General features: G+C 38.4%; 2 protein-coding genes across 2 annotated transcripts; both read left to right on the top strand.

Moving 5' to 3' along the window:
- Positions 1 to 40: 40 nt before the first annotated feature.
- On the top strand, positions 41 to 13,941 carry LOC128624702 (zinc finger protein 470). The gene is made up of 5 exons (XM_053652363.1): positions 41 to 290; positions 2,914 to 3,649; positions 7,650 to 8,089; positions 8,904 to 9,113; positions 10,860 to 13,941. Exons 1-5 carry the CDS (start codon positions 110 to 112, stop codon positions 11,702 to 11,704), a joined length of 2,412 nt encoding a protein of 803 aa, XP_053508338.1. The 5' UTR covers positions 41 to 109; the 3' UTR covers positions 11,705 to 13,941.
- Positions 13,942 to 15,238: 1,297 nt separating this feature from the next.
- On the top strand, positions 15,239 to 21,872 carry LOC128625024 (zinc finger protein 70-like). The gene is made up of 2 exons (XM_053653030.1): positions 15,239 to 15,489; positions 16,738 to 21,872. Exons 1-2 carry the CDS (start codon positions 15,309 to 15,311, stop codon positions 17,487 to 17,489), a joined length of 933 nt encoding a protein of 310 aa, XP_053509005.1. The 5' UTR covers positions 15,239 to 15,308; the 3' UTR covers positions 17,490 to 21,872.
- Positions 21,873 to 27,317: the final 5,445 nt, after the last annotated feature.

Consider the following 27,317-nt stretch of genomic DNA (forward strand, 5'->3'; position numbering starts at 1 on the left):
TCCGACAGGTGGCGATCTAACGACGCCTTCTACTGTTTATTATCACTAAAGGGGCGAAAAACAGAAGAAGACGCAAAGTAGCACTTTTATACGAGTCTACACTGGAAAAATGGCTCATTTGGAGACGCTGAATTCGTTTTTCTGTGATCGTTTAATGGCTGCAGCAGCAGAAATATTCCAAGTAGTTAAGGACACTGTTTCTCAGTATCAGGAAGAAATAGACCGCTCCACACAGGAGAATATTTATCTGAGGAAAATGCTAGCGGAAGTTAGCATCAACAATGGACCAGGTGAATGAGCCGCTCAGTTTCTGATGCAACGTTGGCATAGTTTGTTTCATCTATGCAACTGTTGATGTGCTCTTGGTTGTTTATTACGGATTACGTTTTTAATAAATATAATAATAATAATAATAATGTGTGACCACGACTTAGTAACCCGAGAGAACGAGCTCATTAAGTCGTGACTACAGCTTAACAAGTTGTGATCACTGTGTTGTGTATAATTGCCTAAATATCAAAAGAATTATAGTGACATCAATTATAATTATTAGTAGTATTATTTATTTGGCATTGTCCAACTGTGTGGTTTATAACCATAAAAATAACGAACGAATCCTGTTAAAACAGCAACAAAACATTAGTAGTTAAATGTCACTAAATCAAATGAAAATAATTATAAATTAATTTCAGTTTAAATGACAAGTTAAATTAAGAGTACATGATAATGAATAAACGAATAAATAAATGTAGATAAATATTTTTTTGCCAAGCACTGTGGTATGGTAAGAGTAGGTATAGATTTTAAGGAGCATATGGACTAATGATGACGTTTACATGCACATCAGTATTCTGATATTAATTGGAATGATATTGGCAGTGTTGTAATTAGTACTGAGTCGTGTAAATGACGCAATCTGATTGCCCGATTCAGATTAAGACGATATTCGGATTCCCCAAAATTCTGATTCTCACCCCTGTAATATACCTGTTTTAATCGGAAATTTGTTGCATGTCGACACCTTATTCGGAAAATCCACTGAAAGGAGATCTATGCGCATGCTCAGTTTGCAAGGAATTGTGGGTGCTAACACATGCTTAGCTGTAGGCTTGGTATTTAAGAATGGCAACTCAAGAATACTTACAATAACCATGTATAGAGGAATATTCCGATGCCTGTACGCATATAAACACTGTATTCAGAACATAGCTGCAACCCGAATATAGACCTTAAACATAATGTACACATAGTCATTGATTCCATGAACAACACATTGTGTTGTCCTTGATGCGATCTCCTTGTGAGCAACCGATCGCTCACACATGATCCGTGACTAGCCCAATCTGTGGCTATTACTTATTGATCTCAGGTTAATAAGTCATGGCCATACCTTAATTATCTCATTCTCTTCACTTCATGATCTAGTTCCCATGCTTTACGACAGGGTTTCCCAACCAGGAGGTTCAGGAGACTGATGGAAATGACTGACAATTTACGTTCCATTTTAATAATACTTTTTTTTTACAAGTTAAAAAAAACTAAATGAATTAAACCCATTCATATACAGTGGTAACCTTATATGTAAAATGCGATAGAAGTTCATTGAATTACTCATGGGCCATGTCACGAGATAATAGGTCATACTCTATGAGAGTTAAGCGTAAATCATTCCTGATGGTTAAAAGCGTTTTAGTCTTTTACAACTCCTTAAACTCGCTTAAATGGACAGGTATGAATGGCAATGTCAGCAACCGAAAATCACAAAAGGATGAACATCCAAGCACAAGTTAGACGACAAAATCTCCAAAGCAGGAAAAGTTCTGTAAGTCCTATCGATGAGTATTTAAAGTTTGGGTTCACGTGCATGGCCAAACCCCTTCGTATGTGTGTGATCTGTTCGAAGCGGCTTTCGTAAAAAGACGTTTGGAAACAAAACATGAAAACCTGGCTACAAAACCCTATTTTAAAGCAATCTTGCTGAGATTAAAACAGCAAGAAAAAAGCTGTAAATAAGTAAAACAAACTTTTTCAACAAGAAGTTTCACTGCTTAACACCATGCTTAACATCTCGTGGGGTATTTCAGTCCATCCAGGATTTTGCAATTGGGATTGGGCCAAGACACGTCATGTGACATCATCACAATGCGTCGAACACAAATACAGCTGAAAGGTCTCATTCACCAACAAAAATCACTGAAAGACCCTTCAAAACCATTTTGTGCAATTGCAATTTTGGCAATTCAAGTAGTTTTCCGCAAAAAAAAAGCACAAAAAAACTCCACAAATTGCATTGCAAATTTTGGAAAAAGCTACAACAAAACATTTTTTGGCCGCAACAAACCCCCCCAAAAAAAACAAAAAAACAAAAAAAAATCTGTAAAAGCCTGTACGGACTCGTATTTGGTACAAATAATTTAGGGTGAAGGGTTTCAGTTTCTAAAAAAAAAGTTGGGAATCCCTGCTTTACTAAGTCATGGTGAAGCATTAGTATACTGTTCCTAGTTGTTAATAAGTCATAGCCACTTATTAATTATAAGAATGGCTGTCACGGGTAGCTTCTAATACTTAATAACACAATGAATTAAATGAATGGAGATAATCCTTGCTGCAGAACTAAATGTCCAGTGGGTGGAGCAGGACCTGATCCATTTCCTTCTAACTCTAACCCACAAGATGCTATGCAACACTCCCTGAATATTTGGTTTGACTCTGCCCAGGTAGGAGGAGCTGGATCAGGTCTGACTCCACCCACTGGACGTTTAGCTCTGCAGCAAGGGGTATTTGAATGTTCCTCACATACCATGAGCACCATCCAGGATTTCCTGTTGCGTACCTGAGCTCTGGGTTGAAATGGGATGTCTTCTTTTTCAAGCTGTTTTCTCTGATGTGTTTTATAGTCATGCTTTGCTGCAGTTTCTACAGGTGCACAGACTAGCCGGACAGTTGGATTTCCTCCAGATCAGCAGAGCAGTAATGAAGAGGTGGTGGACTCGGAAACCTCACTAATACAGGTGAAGCTGGAGCTTAGCACCATGCAGCAGGATCTCAGCATCGAAGAGCAGGATGTCGAAGCCCAGCAGCCGGCAAGGAATGCACCTACATGCCATGTCCCTTCAGACCCTGCTGAGGACGTGACGGTCAAGCTCGAGGACGGTGACGCCGAGGTGGATTGCAGTGACGAGTTAACCACTGAAAGTCAGTTCGAACCAAACCCCCAGTCCTTCTCTCAGCATGACTTCTCGAACCTACCGTTTCACCTGCAAAGCCCGGCTGCGGAAAGACTCTTTCGTTCCAAGGTGCGCCGCAAACCTCTCAGGAGCGATGGGAATTCGAAGGGGCGCAAGCTTGCACGCTGCAAAGAGAAAAAACTACGCTGCGATCTGTGCGGGAAGTGGTACAGCACTCCTCACTCACTCAAAATCCACCTGAGGACGCATACGGGAGAGAGGCCGTTTCCCTGCAAGTTCTGTGTGAAGACTTTCCACCAGAAAGCGCACTTAAAGGAACACGAGAGGACACACACTGGGGAAAAACCTTACAGCTGTTCAGCTTGTGCGAAACGTTTCAGTCGGGCTCAGCAGGTCAGAGTACACATACACTATCATCATCAACACCAAGCGGCTACGATTATTAAAAACCAACAGTGTACGTGATCATTTTTAGAAGATTAGAACAATCGCAAGTTCTCTGATTTTTTTCTTTTTGCTTGTGAAATATTTATAGATTGCCTTTACATGCCGTGTGTGTGTGTGCGCAAATAACATTTTATTCCTGTTAGCAGAATGTGTATTCTACCAGATTTTCACTGCTGAAATTATTAACAGAGAGATTAGACTTTTTAAAGTTGTTTTGTGTTTTTTTTGTAAGTTGGTTTGAGTTATTACGGTTACTGACTGCTACATAACTGAAAAAAGACCTAGTTTGTACTGACAAGACATTCAAGAAAAAAAATCCACTCTGAACAAGTTATATATTATTATTTCCAAATAACATGATCATCTTCAGTTATTTTATTTAAAAATCGTTCATCGACGTGGCAGTTTTCACTTTGGTCATCAATGCCGTTCAACTACCTGCCGGTCCTAGTGCCAGTTGTATTTAGCCCTCGTTCATCTCGACTTAAAGAGAGTGATGGAGCAGCGCTTTAGTCCTTTAATTTATCCAGGTCTCGCACATTCTCATATGTACTCTCTGCTCAAACAGATCAACTACCAAAGCTTCGAGTTATAATGCGGTGTCTAAATAATGGCACGTCAGAGCAACACCTCTCCATCTATCTGGTGTCCAAGTTGAACTGTACATTTCATGCTCAGCGATGCTAAACACACTGGCGAGCTCCGTTTCTCTTTAAAACTTCCTGCCGTCGACATGATCGCTGTCATGGTCGGTGTCTCGAATAAAAATCCCTCACAGTACATTCAAAAATATTTACTAATCTAGAAAATCCTGAAGGTTGCAAAACAGACCCTTCAGTGGGTTTAAGAGGTTTCTAAAATCCAAACACTAACTGTAATTAATTAGTGTTTATAGTACTAATACTAATGGTTAATTAATTAACCGTTAGTGTTAGTACTAAATAACAGTCTAGAATAGTGCATAAGTGTGTGATTTGAGACTCAATAGCGGACACAGTGTTTGAGAATAAATAGCGGACACAGTGTCACATGGTGCTATACTGCCTCCGCTATTTACATTGGACTTCGTGGATGTGTCACATTAATTTGGGCAGTGGTAGCTACAGTGGTGAAGTCATTGGGTTACTGATCGGAAGGTCATGAGTTCAATCCCCAAGCTGCCACTGTAGGGCCCTTGAGCAACCCTGAACTGCTCAGACGTATGAATGAAATAAAAATGTACACCACTCTTGATAAGGGCGTCTGCCAAATGGCGTAAATGTAAATATAACTTGTGAGTATGCACACAAGCGATGTGCCAAACAGCCAGAGGATACGCACGGCAGCCGTCTTGCGTACGGTCTAGCGTATAGCCGAGTCTCTGCTGAAAATCAATACAAATGCGTTCTCTAACTCTGAGTCCAGCGTTTGCTCTCTCCACTACATCTACATTGGATTTCTCCAATGGAAAATGGTGTGCGAGAAAGGAAGCTCTTTTATTGATTATTCCTCTCATAATAATAACAAATACAGCACCATCCAACCCCTTAGCACCAGAATCACTAAGCATCTCAGTTATTTCAATATAAACATGTCAGGTTGTTTCAGGGTGAAATTTCCCTTTCAGTGTGTTAAGATGTTCCCTGAGCGTTAAGATAACTTGTCTTAAGTTCGGATTGTTGTCTTGTTGCAAGATATACCAACGTTTTATTTTTAAACATTTTGAAATGAAGTTCAAATGACCCATTCACAAATAAGAGGATGCAAAATTTTGCTCTCAACTGTATATTTAGATGTGCACTGCTGATAAGGAAATTGTTTATATGGAAGCTACATAACCACATCAGTTTCATTCTTATAACAGTTTTTTTTTTTTGCTTACCATATGCTTTGTAAATCACATTGGTTCTGGTTGATCGTTTTGTGAAATACAAAATAAACTAAATGTTCGAGGTCTACAGTGCATTGAGGTCTGCTTGTCCTGACTCATCATCTTTAATACCATTTCTCAGAAGTAATAGGGGCTGTCAACATTTTACAGTTCCTCAGAAAATATCTGTCTAGAACATGTTATTCAGACACCAAACAAAATGGAGGCTCTTCACAAATGCAGCACAGCGCTGATTGTTTCTACGTTACTACTTAAGGGTGACCTTATAGTTAATAGTACATGATTGGGGGGGTTTCTTAGTGACACTTTGAGCTCTGTATTCAGCAACCAAAAATTTTAACCCAGTCACTTAAATGCATTAACTTCTCATTCAGGCAACATCTCAGCTCGTCAGTTCTTCTTCATCTGCACAAGCAGCCCATAAAAGATTATACTAGACATAAGCAGGAAGCAAGACACTAGCCTGATGGGACAGGAGATAAGTCTAGCATTCTGACAGAGTTATGGTTATATCCGAGTGAATTCGATAAACGTCTGACCACACAAGGAAATATTTGCTTTTAATTATTAGCCTCTGACTTTATGAACTAGCGTTATGCTTCTTTATATTTATCTCTGACTCTTTAACAGTGTTAAATATGATTCACATCTCTGAATATGTCCTATTTCTCATTCCCTTGTGTCTCAGTATGTTGTGTCTCAGGTCAAAGGTTTGAAGATCAAACCTGTCTCCTGACTGGTCTCCCAACTGAATTTCTAACACCAGGGTCCCAGTTCCACTGTTGATTACCATGCGTTACACTACAAAACAGTCTAAGAAATTAGATATATAGAAAGGAAATGGGACTAACCAAGAGCGAAGTGGCTTTTCAGCTCTGCAGAGAATTTCAGATGGCTTGAAAATGATGTGGAGTTTGCTTTGCTTCGGCTTGAAAAGTAATTATATTCTTCGGTAAGTTCTGGTGTCATTTAATAAATCAAACCAAGCTTTTTTCAGATGGGATTAAAGTCTAGAATAAACCACTATATTACTACTACTACTACTACTACTAGTAATATTGCTGATAATAAGGTAAGAAGCTATATATATATATATATATATATATATATATATATATATATATATATATATATATATATATATATATATATATATACACACACACACATATACATATATACATATATATATATATATATATGTGTGTATATATATATATATATATATATATATATATATATATATATATATATATATATATATATATATAATATTAAGAAGCTATATATACACACACACACACACATATATATATATATATATATAAACAAGAATGTTGTAGCAGCCATAGACGTTTTATGAACATTAACTCCAACAAACCATATTCCTGTTGTCATGCCGTTTTTTCAGAGTCCTTTTGTGTCATACTTACTGGTAGAAGTAATAAGCAAGCAGTAGTGACAATGAGTCTGTATTCAGGAAAATGGGTAAAACCATGAAAAATTAAGAAAAGAAGTCAGTCTCCACAACCCCAGTGATCAAATGGTGTTTGATGGCATCAGTTGCCTTGTGTTGTTTTTCTGTAATTCAGGACCAAAATTTGTATATTTCCTCATTTATCCTGGTGTACATCACTGCCAGGTACCTTAAAGAAGCTCGTATAGAGCGGTCTGAAAGAGTGCAAAAAATAAAATGCACTGTTACTAAAGCGTCAATTAAAGTTGTTTTTTTTAAATAAAAGCTTCAATGAGGTAAACAAACAAGTATACAAATAAAGCACAAAATTATCCTAACAAAAAACAGATGCAATGCTGCAATGGTGGTCCTGTGCGCAATTCTCAAAACGCCCACAAGATGGCGCCATTCATAGATGGATCCGATATTACAAACCAATATCTGATTCTGGAAAGATGCTTAAATATTGGGGAAAATATCGGTAAAACGATTATCGATCGATCTCTACTATCAACTAAACTTAGCTACACTAGTAAAGAAATTTTACTTTGTCTAGATTTAGATATTAAAATAAGACAACATTTTGAACAATTAGTTGCCCTTTAAAACAGTAAACTTGTCTGCAGAACTACTGCTTGCCACATTCGAGACTCTGTGAAGGTAACTGTAATACTTTTACCACACAAAGGGAATCCTGTCACACTGAACACTGCATTTCAGTAGGGCACGACTGCAACGGACTGATGAATAGTGCAAAAAAAAAAAGGTATCAAGCGCCTCAGGGGCCTACTACAGGCCGCTCTGTTCTGCACTACATTTCGTCACGGGTCTTTTATTTTGAAATCCGATGTGACGAGCGGCTCTGTACACACACACACACACACACACACACACATATAGCAGAATCTAAAGGTTATTTCGACATGGCGTCTACTACTCAAAAGCCTAAAATTGACTCGCTGAATGCTTTTGTCCACCAGCGTTTGACGAACATCGCAGGAGAGATCTGTCAGCTTTTTCAGGAGACTCTGGCCGCGTACCAGGAGGAAATAAACCACTCCAAACAGGAAAATGTTTATCTCAGGAAAATGCTGGCTGAAATCACACTCGACAGAACAGACAGGCTAGGTGTGTAGTTTAGCTTAGTTTACTGCTGACTAACATAACATGCGGCTTTATGTTTGCAAACCCGATTAATAAACTATTTATAAACAGATGATCAACAGTTGAGCTTCTATCACTGGGCTTTACCTAGCAGGCTAAGAACGCGCTGGGTTGCTAGCTAATGCTGTCGATAAGCGTAATGTTGCATTCAAGCGCCACCTTAATTAATAAAGTAAATACGAGTTTCCGACCTAAAACGTATTAATCATCATGAATATGGAGGGTATGTTTTAGTGCTCGGTGGTTAATCATTCTTTTAATGAATAGATAGATATGTAAGACGACATTACAATAGATCAGACTTGCTAGCTAGCAGACAATAACAGCGCATTTGAGTAATTAGTACTTCATAATGACTGCCTCCCAAGTGGGAAACACTAGAATTGAAGAAGAACGTGACGGCAGCATTAATCTCTCTCTCTCTGTCTCTCTCCTTATTTTGTCATTGTGGTTTTATGTATACTCTTGTTTGGTTTTATCCATACCACTGAAATTACATGAACAGATTCCTTTACGAGAAGATGGATTACATACAAATTTAACATGTTAGATATATCTGGAAAACTCGCACTTGGTGCTGTTGTGACAATCAGGAAGCTTTCTTGAACTGGGTTTTGGGTAAGGAAATAAACAAAACACTTAGGCCCTGATCTCAGGGAAATCCTTATCTAGACTTCCAGTTTAGGAAGTTTTACGGCTGAAATTAAAAACTGTAACCTTGGCGGTTTTTTAAAATTAAATCTATACAGATCTATTTGCATTTCCATTGTATTTGCAGATGCACAGACCAGCCAAGGAGATGGATTTCTTCCAGAGAAGCAGAACTCCAGCCAAGCAAAAATGGACCCCGAGACGTCAGTAATACAAGTGAAACTGGAGCTTAGTACCACGCAGCAGGATCTTGAACTACCAAAACAGTCATGTGCTACTCATGCTTGCAGCCCTGAACGGTCTGACAGAGCTGAAGAACCACATCACGATATCGCAGGTAAAAGATTGAGGTGCTTGCATACATTCATATATACTCATGTAGTACAGTCAAATTAGAGCAAGGTGAGTTACGTTTGACCCAGGCATGTCTACAAATTTCATTGTAAGAGAGAAACGTGAGCTCCGTTCTTTTCCAGACAACACCTGACATGGTTTCACTCATCATGCGTATTTGAAAACTTCATTACAGGAACCTCGTTCGTTTACAAGGTTCGTGTTAAGTGATTCTCAAATGATGTGCTATTGAAAATCCACGTTGAAGCACAAACAAATTCCAACAGAAACAGTTCACTGTGAGTTTTGTGGAAACTGTTCAAGCCATAAACATTTTGCTTAACATTCACCTCGGAGCTCTTACAGTGGAGAGACGAAAGACTCACTGCTGCGTGGCATGTAGAGAGAATTTCCATCAGATGTACCTAGTCAAACTTTTCTTTAAGCAGTATCACCCTCGGCTGCTCAGCTTATGGACTGAGATGATTTTTTTCATTCACTATGATCAGCTTTGTCAAACAAAACCCCCTTCATTTTAAAATCAGTTTTATTTAAAAAGTTCAAAACATATTAATATGCACATCTTTTACGATAAGGACCAGCAGATCATTTCCATGAAGAAACAAAGCATGAATATTTCTGTTTCTTTATTGTGGCTTGGAAGTTAAGGCTTCTCTCTCTCTCTCTCTCTCTCTCTCTCTCTCTCTCTCTATCTCTGTCTCTCCAAGATATGTTCCTTTCATTTTAATTTATGATATTAAAACAGTTCTGAGAGCCTAGTTACGTGGAATTAGCTTTGAGTGGTTTTGTCCATTTAATGTAAATGAGTAACCAGAGTATCCCCTGGTCTAGTAGTATATCTTTTTACATTGCAGAGTATTTAGAAAGCGAATATCCACATCATCTTACCCCAGGCTTGTTGTAAATGTTTAGTGGGGAAATTTCTGTTTTACTTTTAGAATTGAAATCTTAATCTGTAGCATTTGCTATCATGCATGTAATAAATTCAGATCTGGAAAAAATGGAAATGTATCCCATTTTATTTTTGTTTTACGTTGAGATCTCTGAGAACTCCACTTATTATGTCTGTGTCACTCACTCGCAGTGTCTCTGCTTAGGAAAGTTTCAGGATTCACAAGTGGGGAAAATGTTAGCTCATATTGGAGCCAATGACCTCAACCATCCTGACCATGCGGGCAAAACTTGACCGTACCCACACTGAGAGTTCACATAGAGATGCTCACAAACAAACAAAAGCAGACAGAGAGGAAACACTTTCCCACAAAAAAACCTAATGTATTCAATTCACAGAGACTAATGCTTGTGTATTCACAGATTGCAGTTCACAAGTTGGTGTGAAGCAAAAGTAACCACTCCCAGACACAAGTGCACCTCTTTCACATTCTGTGTACATTCCCCTTCAGTGAATTGGCTGTTTTTGTCAGGCAAATTTTGTTCACGTTTGGTCTGACTGCTGCCTTCGCTAAAAAACGGAGCAAAACAGACACAGTAGTAAGGGCCCAAAAGCTGTTAAACTATAGATGTTGGAGATCTCTGAGAGAGTTCTGCTTGGATATTAGTCCCTAGAGGACTTTATGACTATAATATTAATGCAGTGAGCATTAATAGATGTCCATGAAGGATCATTTGGATGAGGACCTCCTCATCCAAATGAAATAATGTGATAATGTGATGTCTAGTACTGTAGAATCTACATGTCATTAAAAAATGTATTCTGTGTTCCTGACAGATGAACAGCGAAGTCACACTGATGGAGTTCCTGTTCCTCTTAAACAGTCAAACTTCAACCAGGAGCCACAAGACTGCAATCCCTCACAAATCCAAGTGAAGCTGGAACCTTTGACGGGACATGAGAAGGCTGAGTCACAAGAGCAACCGCGTGAGGCTTCTTCATTCAGTTCCTCCCCTGTAAGGACTGCCAGTAGACATGGGCAGTCTCACGCTTTCTCTGTTAAAACGGTGAATGTTCTGGTAAAAAAGGGTCATTGTTCAACCACAGCCTCACCCGTAGCAGTCTCAAGCAAACCAGAAACGTGGAACCGTACAGGATTGTCCTCCGATATCTCATCTACACCTGGGAAAAGTGAAATTCAGTTAGAGCCTTCTATAAAAGACGAGCCCGTTTCCCAGCCCTCTTCTCAATACGAGAAACTGCCGAATGACCTTTCTCGTCTGAAATCTCGCTTGCAGAGTCACGTTCCTTACAGGCCGCTCTACTGTGATGTGTGCAGAAAGACTTTCCAGAACGAATGGCAATTGAAAAGGCATTTGCTCAAGCACCAGAACAAGAGACCGAACTGCTGCGAGTTGTGCGGGAAGTGCTACAGTACACCACACGTGCTCAAAATCCACCTCCGAACTCACACGGGAGAGAGACCGTATCACTGCAAGTTCTGTGAAAAGACGTTTAGTCAGATAGGTCACTTGAAGGGGCATGAAAGGATTCACACTGGAGAAAAAATTTACAGCTGCTCAGTATGTGGGAAAAGTTTCACTTGGTTGAGTCAAGCCAAAGAGCACATTCGGAGCCATCCTGGTCAGCCAGCTAGAGTTCAGAGAAAAATCAACCAGTGATGGAAAAAATGTGGAATACATATTGCTGATGCTTAACTTTGAATGGAAACAGGAATGATTATGAGAGAGAAAACTGGTTAAAAGGCCTGTAGCTCAAAAGAGATTTAAGTTAAAAGATTATTAAGAGAATACCTCTGCTCCTGTATCTCAGCTTCCAATCAGTCCATACAGGATTTCACTTTTTTGTGATAATTGCGGCCAAAAATGCTTGATTTTGCTGCTTTTTTTTTTTTTTTTTTTTTTTTTTTTTTTTAAATTTGAGATTCAGCTTCCCGAGTATTTTGGGCTTTTTTAAGCGGAAGACTACTTGAATTGGCGAAATTCCAATTGCATGAATAGTCTTTCGCAGTAATGTTTGTTGGTAAATGAGACCTTTTAGCTGTACTCATGTTCCACACACGTGAACCAAAGAGGGCTTTGACTGAATGTGCGTCGTGATGATGTCACACGACACGGCTTGGACCAAATCTGTGGTAATTTTAGAAAAATCTCAAGATCCTCTAAGTTTTGCGGAGTTTGCTTGATTTTGCGTTAATTTACGCGATAATGAAATCCGGGCGAGACTGTCCGATGGTTTATTTGTTATAAGTATAACGAATAAAAGACATCAGGGCATGCTGTTATATCAAAGTGATCAACAGAGGGCTGGTGTGGTGGAAGCGGGGTTACTGTTACCATCCCGAAGCTGATTATTTTCCACGTAACAACTCGTCCTGAAGTGTTTTGTTCCTCTTATACCACGCTGATTGAAAAATTGTATAATTTCTAATTTATTAGTCATAGTGTCATACTTTTTACCCGTTTATAGTTACATTAAGTGTTGTGTAACATCTGCAAGACAAATTCATTCTTGTTATCATGACCTGCATTATAGCAGCTATAAACAACCATTCTGTCACTGGGTAGTAAGACAAAAAAAATGCAGAGAAAGCAGAAAGAGTAAACCGCTGAAAGACTTTATGGTTTATTGTTGCATCTGATTTAACTATGCTGTTTTGGAAATAAGGACACAGGATGCTTTCTGAATATTCCAATTGATCAGTCTGCACAGGATTTCGCAGCTTTTATCGTAATTGTTGTGGCCAGAAATTATTGATTTTGCTGCAGCTTTTTTTCAAAGTTTGTGATGCAACTTGCAAAAAAAAGCACAACTTGTGCTTTTTTTAGGCGGAAAACTACTTGAATTGGCAAAATTGCAATTGCAGAAAATTGTTTTGCACGTCCTTTCGCAGTGGTTTGTTGGTGAATGGGACCTTTTAGCTGTACTCCTGTTCGGTGCACGTGACTCGAAGAGGGCTTTGCCTGAATGTGCGTCGTGATGAGGTTACATGCCACGTCTTGACCCGAACCTGCAGAAAATCTGCAATCATTTTGAGAAATTGCAAGCTCCTCCGAATATTGCGGAGTTTGCTTGATTTTGCATTCATTTCTGTAATCGTGAAATCCTGGAGGGACTGATTGATGTATAAGTGACTCATCAATGCTATGTCCTTCAGCCTGTGACCTGGAAATCAAATATAATGTCCACCATCTTTAAGGTTGTATCACTTTGTTAAAAGCACTCAGAGGAATGAAGAGAGATGAGGATTTCTGGGCCAGAATAAATAAGTGCTTTTGAATGAGGAGTTTATTTATTTATTTATTTATTTATTTATTATTACACCGTCATGTAAACCTATGGTGTAACTTTTCCACTTCTTCCAAATAATAAAGTCTTACCAATAGGAAGAGGAAGAAATAACAGTGGGTACAAAAAAAGTCAGGTGATAAGTAGAATCTTGTATTCCCTAAAACTAAAAGTCTCTCTTTATGCATGTGGTGTACACATGCATAAATATTTTGATTATGTTAATTGAGTGTGTAATAAGACTCTTATGTATGTGCTATGCTCTGTCAGTTGAGACGCCTGCGGAAGTCACTGATGAGTGAGAAATTGATGCGTCTCGTTTAGCACATTTTTTTTTCAGTGATTCCTCCTGTCCTTGTTTCCTGTCCTCACATCATGCAGTTAAACTGGGAAGCACCACTGAACCAGCTGTTTTGAATTGACACTAAGACTCCAGTTCAATTCCTTCTGCTAGGATTTGTTGTCAGTGTCTTAGCTGAACGTTAATTGACAACACTGAACTTATGATCATATGAACACCTTTATCAGAATATAATGCCAAACTATGACTTTTAACATGCATAATATTTTATTCATTAAAATGATGATGATAATAAATTTATTTTCCTTATTAGTATATTGGCTATTTTCCTTTTTGTTTGTTTGTTTTTGCTTGCATTATTAAGTCATGATATTAAGTAATTATGAGTCATATTTTAATATTTGTGGTAATAGAAAGTGTTTTGCTATCAGACAGGAATAAGTGCATGTCTAACATTATGCCAGAATCAGCAAGTGTGAAGACACAGCTAGATGTTAGTACTTGAATGGATCTGCTTCTCTCTTAAGGTAGGTATCACTTGAACGTCTCTTCAGATCTACAGTGACAGCAGTGGCACATTGAACCGATTCTGCAGGTCTGGAAGATTTGCTGAATATAAAGAAACCGTGGTAATAAGACAAAATGAATGAGTAGCTGGATTAGGACTGAAGCCCATCATGGAGGACAGACAAGTTAGAGTTAAATTAAAGGGGACAAAACCACGGACGTCAAAATGAACTACTATTAACAGCCTATGAACATTATTGTATTGCTTTTACAGCTTTTACAAAGCACAAGAATTCATAACATACTAGAGAGAAAATGCTACTAAAACAAACATTTTTTTAAAAAAATGTAAAATGTTCATTCTTTCCTGTGTATGGGAGAGCAAGAAACAAAGTCCCATCTGTATCTCTTTGTTGCAAGAAAAGCATCTCACTACAAGAAAAAGTTATGAGATAAAAAGTAAATAAAAAGTTATGAGAAAACCATCTTGGTAGTATGAAAACCTTTATAAAACATTTATATTAACTTAATTACTAAAGTAACTGGCAGTTATCTTTGGATTGATTTTAAGTGAGTATACAAATGATCACTGGTGAAAATCCATGATGAATGGCACCATTTAATGCAGATATGCAGATGATTTTTTTGTTGTTGTTGTTGCTGAAAAAAACAATAGAAACCCTCATAGAATTTGTATTGGTTTTAATGGAAATTCTAATGGTCCCTGTGGGTCTCTACTGGTAATTTATTGCCTTCTACTGGTGGCATGTTATGTCTAGTGGTTACCATTAAGGACCAGTAATGATGATGGTAATGGTTTTAGTGGTTATAATGGGAATTGGATTGGTTTTAATGTAAACTATAATATTCCCTGTGGGTCTCTACTGGTGTTATGTTATGTCTAGTGGATACCATTAAGAACCAGTAAGGATAATGGTAATGGTTTTAATGGTATTTGTAGTGAAAACCATTAGAATTTCTGATGACAGCGTGTATTGTTTTTCCCCGCATGGTTGTCGTGATCTCCAGACAAATTCAGAAACGCTGTTTTGCCCTACCACTAGGTGTCAGTAATGTGTCAGCTAAAGTGTTGTTGTTGTTCTTGACAAGCTTTAAACGAAGAAGAGACTGTTCATTTGAGAGCTGTGGATTTTGCCGCAAAAAACAAAATGGCAAAGTTTGAGTATTTAAATACGTTTTTTACTGAGCGTCTATTAGCTGTCGCGGGAGAATTATTTCAAGTAGTTACGGACATTATTACCGAGTATCAGGAGGAAACAGACCGAACCAAACAGGAAAACATGTACCTGAAGAAAATGCTAACAGCAGAGCGATTGGCTAACGGACGAGGTGAGATGTCAAGATAAGAGCTATGTCTCAATACAGCACATACCGTGCATCCTATGTAGTGCACTAGATATATTTAAGATTCAGTTTGTGTACATTCTCGTCTTAGTTTGTTTCTACAGCATCAAACCAGTCCACTGCGAAAGTATTGTCAGAAGGAATTTTACTGGCCAAGTACACAAGGAATTTGAGTCTGTTGATGTTCTTGTGGTTCTTCCAGACAGCACGCCTTACAATAAGATAACAAACAAAAACATAACCCAAGAAAACACGATGCTGTCATTGATACAGTCAGTTAAGTGTTTATAAGTCTATATATGGTTTATATGGTCGCCTGGGTGCAAGGGGTCAGTGATGAGATCATCTTCTCGCTTCCTGGCTCTGGAGGAGAAGAGATCTTTCAGGAAGGCCCTGGATTCTTCCTATGAGCTTTTCATCTGACCTGACAAACAATGTGCTGTAGTCTGTTCAGTTTATTACTGGTTGCACAGCCAAGCCAGACTGTTATTGATGTCCAAAGACTGTGTGGAACTGGGCCAACAAGTCATAAGGTCGTGTGGAAAATAAGCAGGAAGTACATCCTCTGCTGGGCCTTCAAGTTTGCTTCTGACTCCCAAATCTTGAGAAAATCCTGAAGTGGCCTGTGCAAAAAAAAAAAAAAAAAAAAAAAATCACAGATTGCCATCGTTCATTTACACGTTAAAAAAAACAAAACAAAACAGAGCATGGATGCACATGAGTTTTATAGAGATATATTTTAAAACGACCTTCAATACAAAGGCATTACTTCTGTCCCTGCTTCCTGACATTGGTACGTAATCACGATCTCATCCCTATCACATCCTCCTTGGCAATGAGGCAAACGGAAGAGAGCTATACACACACCGGTAACTGTAACTGTAAAGGTTCTCATGAGCATGCAAAAGTCTCTGTGATTTTTATTTTTGAACAGGTCACTTCAGGGGCTCTTTAAGAGACAGTAGTTTAAAAAAACCCTCAAAGGTCATACTAAAGGTCATTTTGACATACACTAATGCTCCGATTAGTTTGGGTTTCCACTTAACAGATTAGTGTTTGGAAATGTTAACCGATGTGGCAATAAAGCTTGGATAAGTCAAGGTCTCATTAATTAGACAGCTAGTTATTATTGAAAATGTGATCTCTTGGTACATGTCCAGGAATTCAAAATATGTTTTATGTGCAATTTATATTATTATTATATATATCTATATTTTTTTTTTATATAAACAGATGGTTCAACTAATCAAGCAGTTCCCCAGGAGCTGCCAAACATCTCCCATGGACCCCTGGATTCAAATTCCTCAGTAATACAAGTAAAGGTGGAGCTGTCTACCACAAAGCAGGACAACATGTCACCGGAACCAGTAAATGATCCGTCCACAGTGACTACACCACACCATTTCTCAGGAAAGACTACAAATGAGGAAATAAACGATGACTATCTCCATAATAACTCGGAAGTCGCTATAAAATCTGAGCCAAGGGACTCCCAGATCGTCATATCTGATGACTCAAACCCTGCCATGCAAAGTGAGAGTATAATTGACTATAATTTGGTAGGTTTAAGAGACGATCAAGGTCCTGATCCCTCTTCACATGATGCACTGCAAAGCGAGACAGCTGATAGAATTGTTTACTGTCAATATTGTGGAAAGCCTTTCGGAAACCGTGGCCAGATGAAAAGGCATATGGTTGTGCATCAGAAAGACAGGCCAAGGCCGTATCGCTGTGACTTGTGCGGAAAGTGCTACTCCTATGCACAGGTGCTTGAGGTCCACCGTAGGACTCATACAGGGGAAAGGCCGTATCACTGTAAATTTTGTGGAAGGCGTTTTAATCAGAAAGGACACTTAAAGGAGCATGAAAGAATTCACACTGGTGAAAAGCCTTTTGGCTGCCCAATTTGTGGAAAACGATTCATTCAGTCCAGCCAAGTCAGAAAACATGTCAATTACCATCATCCTACAGTGCAGCTGTCATAAAAGTAGTAAGGTAGCAGAAGGTAATTGTCAAAATATTCACTGTTAGCCCCTGAACATGCTAAGCGATAAGGCCTGTGATTGGAGCATTCATTTGCAAGAGAAAAACCAAAACCTTAAGCAGAACGTATGCTTCACTTTTTACGCGTACGCAAGGAACAGCGTACAGTACGCGTGACGCAAATTTCGTCATCAGCCGAGGACGCGCATACTGTACGTGCGCCGCCCGATTTTTCATCGTATTCACATGTCGCACATGCGCATTTTATTCTTTTGCACTATTTAGTTGTTCCACAAGGTGGCAGCAGTGACCTGGGGCCGTTGATTCTCAATTGTTGAAGAAAAAATGGAAGAGACGGAAACGAGTGCAGGTTATAAAGTACATTTACATTTATTCATTTAGCAGACGCTTTTATCCAAAGGGACTTACAAATGAGAAAATACAAGCAAAGTACCCGCATTGGTATAATTCTAGCCTTAAAGTGTATTTGTATATGGGTGCTAATCGTGGCGAGAGATTACCCAAGTGTTGTTCTTCGTAGTGTTGTTGTTATTCATCTTCGTTGTCGTCCAAAAAGACCTGTTTTACTGCTCTGTACTGACTCTTGCAGGCCAGGAAGGGTAATGCAAGTTGTCATACTGCGAATGCGTCGACCCCCTGCGTATGCGTACATGTCAAATGGAGTATACTTTGAAAGGCCATGCGTACGCGTAAAAAAAACGAAGTATACCAGAGTATTTAGAGAGCATACAAGCTTGCAAATGTCTTGGCTTCTCACAAACCTAGAGGACATTGTTTTGCTGAACGAACACCAGGGCATTTATCTTTCACTGAGTGACATAGCCTATTGAGTTAGTAGTGTGTCTACATAGTGGCATAGCAAATCAAGTGGTTAGACATCTTTTATTTTATTATTATTTAAAAATTTTTGTTACTTAGCCATAAAAAGATCCCCGACATATACCATCCTTTCTGCATTTAGTGTCTTCTTATGCAAAGAAATACAAGAATCCAGATTAGAAACAACAGCTTATAACAAAATGAAATTTACATGAAAATTATGTCATTATTGTTATTATACTAATTGCTTGTCAGAATTGCTTTGAACAAGTTTACCTCTGTCATGTCCATTGTGCCTTTGCTCTTTGTATATGAAATTAAATTAAAGGTTTTTTGTTTGTTTTGAGGTTTTATCTTTGTTAATTTGAGATGACGCTAAATGTTAGTATACTGTTTTCATTTGTGGGTAATTGTAATTGCAGGTCATTTTTAGCATGTTAAAAAACTATGTTTTCAAAAATATTTGTATACATGGGCAGGTGTGACAAATCTAGTGACTTCCCTCTCAGAGAGCGAGAGAGAGAGAGAAAGAGGAGCAACACATTCAGTGTGAGAGAAAGAATAAGAAAGACATTCTGTCGCTTCTAACTTTCTCGCTGAGCGATCATTTTACACGTAAATATCAACAAAATCACAGCACAGCCGTTGTCTTTAACTGATGTGTCTGGTGATTTTATCGGTCGATGTCGTGGTTATAAATTTGGATTTTAGTAGTGCAGAGCAGCACATGTGAAGTGATTGCTGGTTAACATGTAGCCTCTTAATGGGTGGCATTTCAGTCACTATTTTATACTTGTTCCATTGGCTGACAACAGAAACAAAAATATGTAAATGAGAACAGCTTTATTGGCAATTCGGCTGTATTAAAATACAGTAAAGGAGCACAGATAGTAGGAGAGAAGTAAAAAGATGCAAATCTGCGATGACATAATGAATATGCTAATTAGTGCATGACATCATCCAGCGACTTTCCATTGAAAGTTGTTGGCAACAGTGCTCCTGTCACTCACCTGGAGTATATTGACGTTATGGTGAAAATGAAGCAATGTCTGAGAAATACAAATTTAGTCCGTATGGCTGGAAAAGGCAGCAGAAAGAAATAGTGCTTAGAAAGTCCTGGAATTTCAATAGGAAACATCTGTACGAATCCTGAAGCTTTCATGTTATGAGATGCTTATGACACATTTATGGAAGGAGTTTCCAGTGTCTGCATTGTGTAAGGGTCATTTGTTTTTTCACCATGGAAGAGTCCTCTGGCTGGATGGGGACTTTGTGCTTTCTGGTTTCTTAGTAACATGACAAGCATTTATAGCTTGTCGTGGGGTGGGGTGGAATATTTTCCTACAAGCTCACCTCTTTGTGTTTTATTTCTTACATATTGTTCACATATTGTGCACACTTTATGTGATTATCCTCTACACTGACATGTTGTGCTATAGACACAATAGACTGACAATAGCACTTGCAAGCCTGATGGCAACCCTTGCACTAAAAACACACCAAAACACACAGGAAGCTTTCAAAATGACAAGCATGGAGAGCTTGAATTCTTTTTTCATCGAGAGATTGATGTTGGTGGCTGGAGAAATATTTGAAGCAGTTAAAGACCCTTTCTGAATACCAGGAGGAGATAAAGAGGACCAAACAAGAGAACCGCTGTCTGAGGCAGAAACTGACTGAATTAAACATTAGTATTAGGTGTGAGAAGCAAACACCAGGTAGTGTGTTTTATTTACACAAGAGTTTATATAAGGGGTGTTTTTAATCATTTTTGTGTACGGTTCGTGTGTAAACCTTAAAATGCCTTGTGATTCAATTGTATACTTTGTGAAAGTGATTTTCAATCTTTCTCTTATTGAACCTGTTGCTAGCTACATAAATTGAAGTCCAGATGTAAGCTCTAGTAATGGTGGTGAAAATCTATGCATAGTATTTCAGTTAAAATGGCGAGAGTAAGAGCAGATGAGAAGTCGAAACTTACCCTCGGTTTTGTCCAAAGTATATAACATCCAGTTATTGTCAGTTAGCGACATGTTTTTTTTTTTTAATTTCCTTTTTTTTTTTTTTTTTTGCATCAGTTGATGTTATTGAAAAGAACTGAGGTTCTCAAATTAATACCTCCACGTATTTATTGATTATTTAATGCCTCCAATTCCTCTACTACAAGTGTCTATATTTCCCCCTCTATTCTAATTATGTTGTACTTTTTTTTGTATTTAACTTCAGCTTCTAGTGATGATTCTCCAGAACAGCAGAACTTCACTCAGGCATCCTTGGACTCAGAGACCTCAGTAATACACATGAAGTTGGAGCTTGCTTCTGTAAAAAAAAAAAAAAAAAAAGGAGCTTTAACAACATCTAACAATGGATGTATTTTCCCTCAGTGGAAATAATGCCCATGGTGATGCGTTTTCCTCAGGTAAACCAGTTATCGAGAATGAAAATAAGGATGCTTTAAACAAGAACCAAATGACACTAGTCAAATTAGATAATCGTGACTCCGACACTGCATACTAAGCCCTCGGGCCAAGTGATGATCCTGTAGGAAATGTTAACGAAGGCCCGTATCCTTGTCCTCATTGCAAAGAAACATTTGCTGACCTACATTATCAGACTTCTCACGTGGCGAGTCACGCAGATAAATTGTTCGACTGCAAGGTTTGCCATAAGCCTTTTGCAGACTGAGTACTTGGCAAAACATGAAACCATCTTGCATGAAAAAAGCAAACTGTACTGCTGCAAGTTGTGCGGGAAGTCCTTCACCAACCCCAGATCTCTCATGGTCCACCACAGAACTCACACAGGCGAAAAGCTGTATTGTTGCAAGTTCTGTGAGAAAGGCTTCACTCAGAAAGCCACTGTACTGAACATGAGAGAATCCACACAGGAGAAAAACCTGTGGAAATAATGATAATAATATTGAATTTTTATTGGTCACATATACATTACAGCACAGTGAAATACTTTTCTTCACATACCCCAGCATGCCAGGAAGCTGGGGTCAGAGCACAGGGTCAGCCTGATACAGCGCCCCTGAAGCAGACAGGGTTAAGGGCCTTGCTCAAGGGCCCAACAGTGGCAGCTTGGCAGCGCTGGGGTGTGAACTCCCAACCTTCTGATCAGTAACCCAGATCCTTAACCACTAAGTCACCACTGCTCCCACTGCAGAGTTTTGCCCAGTCAACTCCCCTCAAGTCACACATTCGCAGCCATCATCATGGTCAGCTGCCATTCCTACAAGGAAGAAGAAATAATATAAAAAAAAGTTAAAATAATGGCATTCATTTAAAAATAAAGACATATTTTCAGTTGAAATAAAGCATTAGACATTCCATCAGTTAACAACGGACTACTTTCAACTTTGTACGTTTGTAACTTTCTGTCATCTGTTCAGTGATGGCAAATAGGAATTTTTATCAATTTTAGTGTATAAGAACAAAAAAAAAAAGAAGTTGACAATATCCTTTATGATTATTTGAATTTCAGTGGTAGTAAATAAAGATTCAGTGCTTCTGACCTACAGTTCTCTGCTAATTCATTGTGGGGCTGGGAGGGGGTTCTGCCTTGTAGAGAGATTGTATAATATGTCATAATTCTTTGAGGCATTATTAGAACTTTTTTTTTTCATTTTCAAGTTTGAGTAATTCCTTTACATTTGATATTTGTTATTCTTTTCTACCCCTGCATACCCTTACACAACCTAGCCATGTAGACTGATGACTTCCTGTCCACCAAAACTCCAGCCTGGAGCTGCAGGACTCCCAACCTCATTAACACAAGTGAAATCATTTAGATACTATGAAATTGAAATCAGGTGTCTGGTGCATGGCAACAGCATGCTCACAAAACCTTTCAGCCACTAGCTTGTTCATGTGTGACAGTTGTGTTAAGTTGTACAGAGGTGCCTGGTTATTAAAGAAGCACTTGGTGACACATCACGTGGAAACGCCCTATAGCTGTGACGTGTGTGAAAAGTGCTGCTGTCATGCGCAAATGCTTAAAGCACATCTCAAAACCCAGAGCGCTGAGAGACCATTTTACTGCAGTGTCTGTAGTAGAACATGCAAAATGAAAAGTCATTTGAAAGATCACGTGAGGACACACACAGGTGACAAACGCTACAGCTGATCAGCGTGCAGGACGGGTTTTGTTTGGATAAATCAGGTCACGGTGCACATCCAAAATCATCATCGTGGTCAGATGACTACAGTTCTAAAGAAATCAGTAACAAACTAAGACTGTTTTGAAGGTTTAATTTGTATAATTTGTCTATACATTGTTTAAGTATTAACTAAAGGTTACTTTCATCTATAGTGTTATATCATCTCGTTTGGTTAAATGTTTTTCTTACATTGGATATCAAGCAGTTTTATGCAAGACAAATAAAATCTAGGTCACATGTTAGAAGTTAATTCAATTTGATTCTGTTTTGTTAAACTAGTTTTAGCTTATTGTCTTAACCACTTTATAGGTCTTAATTTGGATAATTTGTAACTTCTTGTATCTTTTATTTGTTGAAGCTCGGAATGATTAAAAAAAAAAAAGATTTCATTCCTGTCTCACTGGGTTTCAAACTTGAAACTTTTCATTTCACTGGTATGCTACAAGAATGACAAGCATGGTTTGCTTCAACTGATTATAGAAATTCTTGGACATCTAATTAGTAAATAAAGTTTAGTTGTTAATTGCTTGTTACTTATTTAATGGTTGGTAAGCTATTAATCTTTTAGAAAAGAAACCAGTATGGAAATTAAGCAAGATGGCAATATTGCCAGGTATAACTAGTATATTTTTACTTAGGTAGATAAGGAAAATACTCAGCTTTGTACTGACACTAAATAAAATAATAATTAAATAAAACTGCCTTACCTGCATTTGCTTGCGTCTCACCTTCCATTACGTGACCGCAGTCCAACCTGTTGTCATGTTAATCAAACTTTACACTGGACACTGCCAGCCCACAGAGCGGCTATTTAAAAGAAAATATGTGTATTATTATTATTATTATTATTATTATTATTATTATTATGGTCATGGTTTCTAACTTTTAACTAAACACTACAACCTCCATGCTTGATTATTGCAGTGCATGCCTACAATCTAAACAGCACGCAGGTGATATTTCAGTCTGTAGCCTCTGCAGCACTGCACACTGCTATCAGTTAAAATCCAACCTTTGTGAGAGTCTAAACTACTACGGAGCATAGAAATTAAAATCTCATTTGATTAACAAACTTTATATTAATAATAATAATAATAATAATAATAATAATAATAATAAACTTTATTTTATAAAGCACCTTTAAAGCAGCTTCTCAAAGCGCTGTACATAAAATCACAGTCCACAGAAAAATAAAACAAAAAATAAAAGTTAATAAGAACAAAAACAACAACATTAATAATAAAAAATAATTATAAAACAATCTAAAAAGACATCAGCAGTCGAATGCAAGTTTAAAAAAGTGTGTCTTGAGAAGAGCTTTAAAAATGCCAAAAGTCTGGGCTTCCCAGGTGTAACAGCAGCAGTCTTTAGTACTATTCATTTATACGATTCATTTATAATGCTGAGGATAGTAGGGCACCACACAGTGAAGCACGATTTGAATAAATTCGTAGGAATTGGATCCAGCAAGCAAGTGGTAGATTTCATGCTGGATACCTCCCTTGTGAGAGCCTCAGAATTAAGCAGTGAGAAATGAGTGGAAGAAGCACCAGTGAACCCAGATGGACGATGGAGTGAAGTGGCACAGTCAGGGTTAACAGGAATTTCTTTACGAACATTAACAATCTTAGAGTTAAAAAACTGTAAAAAAAAAAAAAAAAAAAAAAAAAAAAGAATCACAGAGCTGCTGAGAAACGGGCAAAGTGGTAGTACCATTAACTTGAAGCAGTCTGTTTATGGTTTGGAACAAGTGTCTGGGATTATTTTGATTATTTACAATAGCCTGAGAGAAGTAAGAGGATCTTTCAGTCTCCAGTAGTGCATGATAATCCCCCAGAAGATCCGTCCACGCTTGATAGTAGACATTCAGTCCAGTAAGGCGCCATTTTCGTTCCATTTTCCGACATACAGCCTTTCTAGTGCGCAGATTGTCATTATACCAGGGAGCAGAGCAGGTGAATGTGACCTTACGTGACCTTAGAGGAGCAAAAGTGTCAAGATTAGCAGCAAGAGTGGAATTTAGCTGCAGAACTTTCTCCTCCAGTGATGAGGGATGAAGATCGCTTAGGATGGAAACCACAGAACTGGAGAAAGCTGTGTGATCGATAGACTCCCACTTCCGGAAGGTTACTGTTCGGATGGTAGGCTCACTTGAATGATACAGTTCGAGGTTAAAAAAGACAGCTGAATGATCAGACAGTCCAATGTCAGTAGATGAAAACTGCGATACAAATGAGCCATTAGCAATCACAAGATCCATCGTATGACCCTTGTTATGAGTCGGGTCAGTTACAAACTGTGTGAAGTTAAAACAATCAATTAGCGACAGAAATTCCTTAGCCGCCACAGAGTCACTACAGTGCACATGAATGTTAAAATCTCCCACAATTACAATTCTGTCAAACTTCATACTCCACATCGATAGGAAGTCCGCAAACTCTGACATAAAAGCTGCATGTGTCTTAGTCTTAGGTGGTTTATAGACTGTAGCGATGATGGTGGATACAGAAGCGGAAATACTCAAGACCAGACATTCAAATGATGAAAACTGGGGAACAGACACAGCGCTTGTGTTGAACTTCAGGTTATAAACCACAATAATGCCTCCGCCTCTGCCAGATAGCCTCGGGAGATCTAAAACTCCAAAGCCCGCTGGAGTGATCTAGTTAAACAGGAGCCCATCATTTTCTTTATGCCAGGTTTCAGTTAAAAACAAGTCCAGCTTTTTATCTGTAAGAAAATCCGACAAAAGCAGCGCTTTGTTATTCACAGACCGTGCATTGAATAATGCGGCATAAGCTTGGCTGTGAAGCGGAGACGATGGTGGTTTAATCTCCATGCGGGGAACCGATGTTAAATTGCTGTGATCAACACCAGTATGGAGCAGTTTGTTGGTCTTACGGCAACAGATAGGGACAAAGATGTTAGCAGAGGATGAGAAAGCAAGACTGTGCCTCAAGCCCCGATGGATATATCACTTAGGACGTAGCAGACCAGCATCTCGACAGAGATTGTAAGAGTCTTTGGCTAGGCAATAACAGTTCTGTTTTAGATTCAATAGCTGGCGTGTAGTGTACCTTAGCGCCATGGTCGGTGAGTGCACACTTGCAAGGCCAGAGCGAGTGAAACTCCAGAGCACAAAGTCGTACAATCCTCAATATTATCATATACAGTGGTAATGCATGTTTAGAATATTTACAGGTATTTACTAAACTAATCCACAAAAGCACTGAAAGGAATGCTCCATGTCTTAAAGCAAGCAGGCTGAATTACTTTTGGTGTAAAATCATTTTTATGCTCATGAAAATGTAGTGTGTCGTGCAATTTGCGACCCCAAATAATTTGACAATACTAACCGTTTGCTAACACAGTGCCCTTGTGTGCATCAAATCAAAATTGCAATCTAGGTTGAACATAACAGCTGACATTAGATGCGTGCTTTCCACTGTGTCTCCTGACTTGGATAACCTGCAGTGGGACACACAAGCCCAGCCCTATCATCCGTTGTGGGCTGTTACAGTGATTCATAAAAGCATTGTTAAATTTGTAAATACAAAGAAACCATGAGCTATTATCCAGCCCATACAGGAGAGGTTGTTTTTTTTTTTTTTTTGTGATTGTTGTGGCCAAAAAAAGTTTCATTTTGCTGCAGCTTTTTTAAAATTAAATTTGTGTGTGTGTGTGTGTAAAACTACTTGAATTGCAGAAATTGCAAGTGCAAAAAAATGTTTTGCAATGATGTTTGTTGGTAAATATGACCGTCTACTCATGTTCGACGTAAATTGAAGCGGGGTTTGGCTGAGTGCGCGTTGTGATGACGTCAAATGATGCCTCTTGTCCAAATCTGTGGAAAATCTGCAGTAATTTTGAAACATTGCAAGCTCCTCCAAACTATTGCAGAGTTTTGCATTAATTTTTGCGATCACAAAATCCTGGAGGGTTTGATATGTGTCAAGGATAATAATTGATAAACACAAATTCCTACCTCTGGAAAAGTAGATTTAGAGCTTCATTGACAAATACGTAGCAAAGCTTTCTACAAAAGTTATCATTTTCCTTTAAGCTCTGCACATTGATTCATGAGCTGACGTAATGGCTTACTCAGCTGTGACAAAGAATGGCAAACAAAGAGCGAGAAACTGGCCGCTGAGAACAGGATCTGGACTTCCGTCTGATCAGGATAAAGTTAAAGCAAATTGACCCTGAAGCTAGACTGAACCCTTTAGTTTAGAAGTGAACCTGAAGGGGAAAATACCTGCCACTGGGTGTGGAATGGCAGCAGGTCAGTAACATGACTCGCCTTTTTCACACTTCCTGGATTTGTGTTTCCAGTACTTGCCATGGCGGGGTTAATATACTTCCGGTGATAACAAGAGTCTAAGCTTAAGTGACGTTGTAGCTTGAGTCAGTGCAGCAATTCTAAACTAGACCGGTACATTTCCTGAAGAAAATGTTAGTGGTGCTTGCCGTGGCAAAACCGGGACGGGGCGCCAATAGTTTTAGAGCCGATGGCATAGGGTGCCAATACTTTCGAGAGCTGGACAGATAGGGTGCCAATTAGTTAATATATAAATAATAAAATACTATAAATTGTCATCAGTTAACTTGTGCATGTTTTGGCTCCTTTCTATGAACAAAATTTAGATGTATTTCCTTTCATTCTGAATAATTTATCTGATTAAATTACTAAACTGATTAACTGATTAATAATTTAACAAACAGATTAACTCTTTGAAAATGTACATGTATCCTATAAAAATAAAAACCTTTCCAGCTATTAGGTCTAAAATAGCATGAAAAATGATTACAGATATTATGTAAACCAATA

The sequence above is a fragment of the Ictalurus furcatus genome, chromosome 21, assembly GCF_023375685.1.
Source record: "Ictalurus furcatus strain D&B chromosome 21, Billie_1.0, whole genome shotgun sequence".
In the NCBI taxonomy this organism is placed as follows: domain Eukaryota; kingdom Metazoa; phylum Chordata; class Actinopteri; order Siluriformes; family Ictaluridae; genus Ictalurus; species Ictalurus furcatus.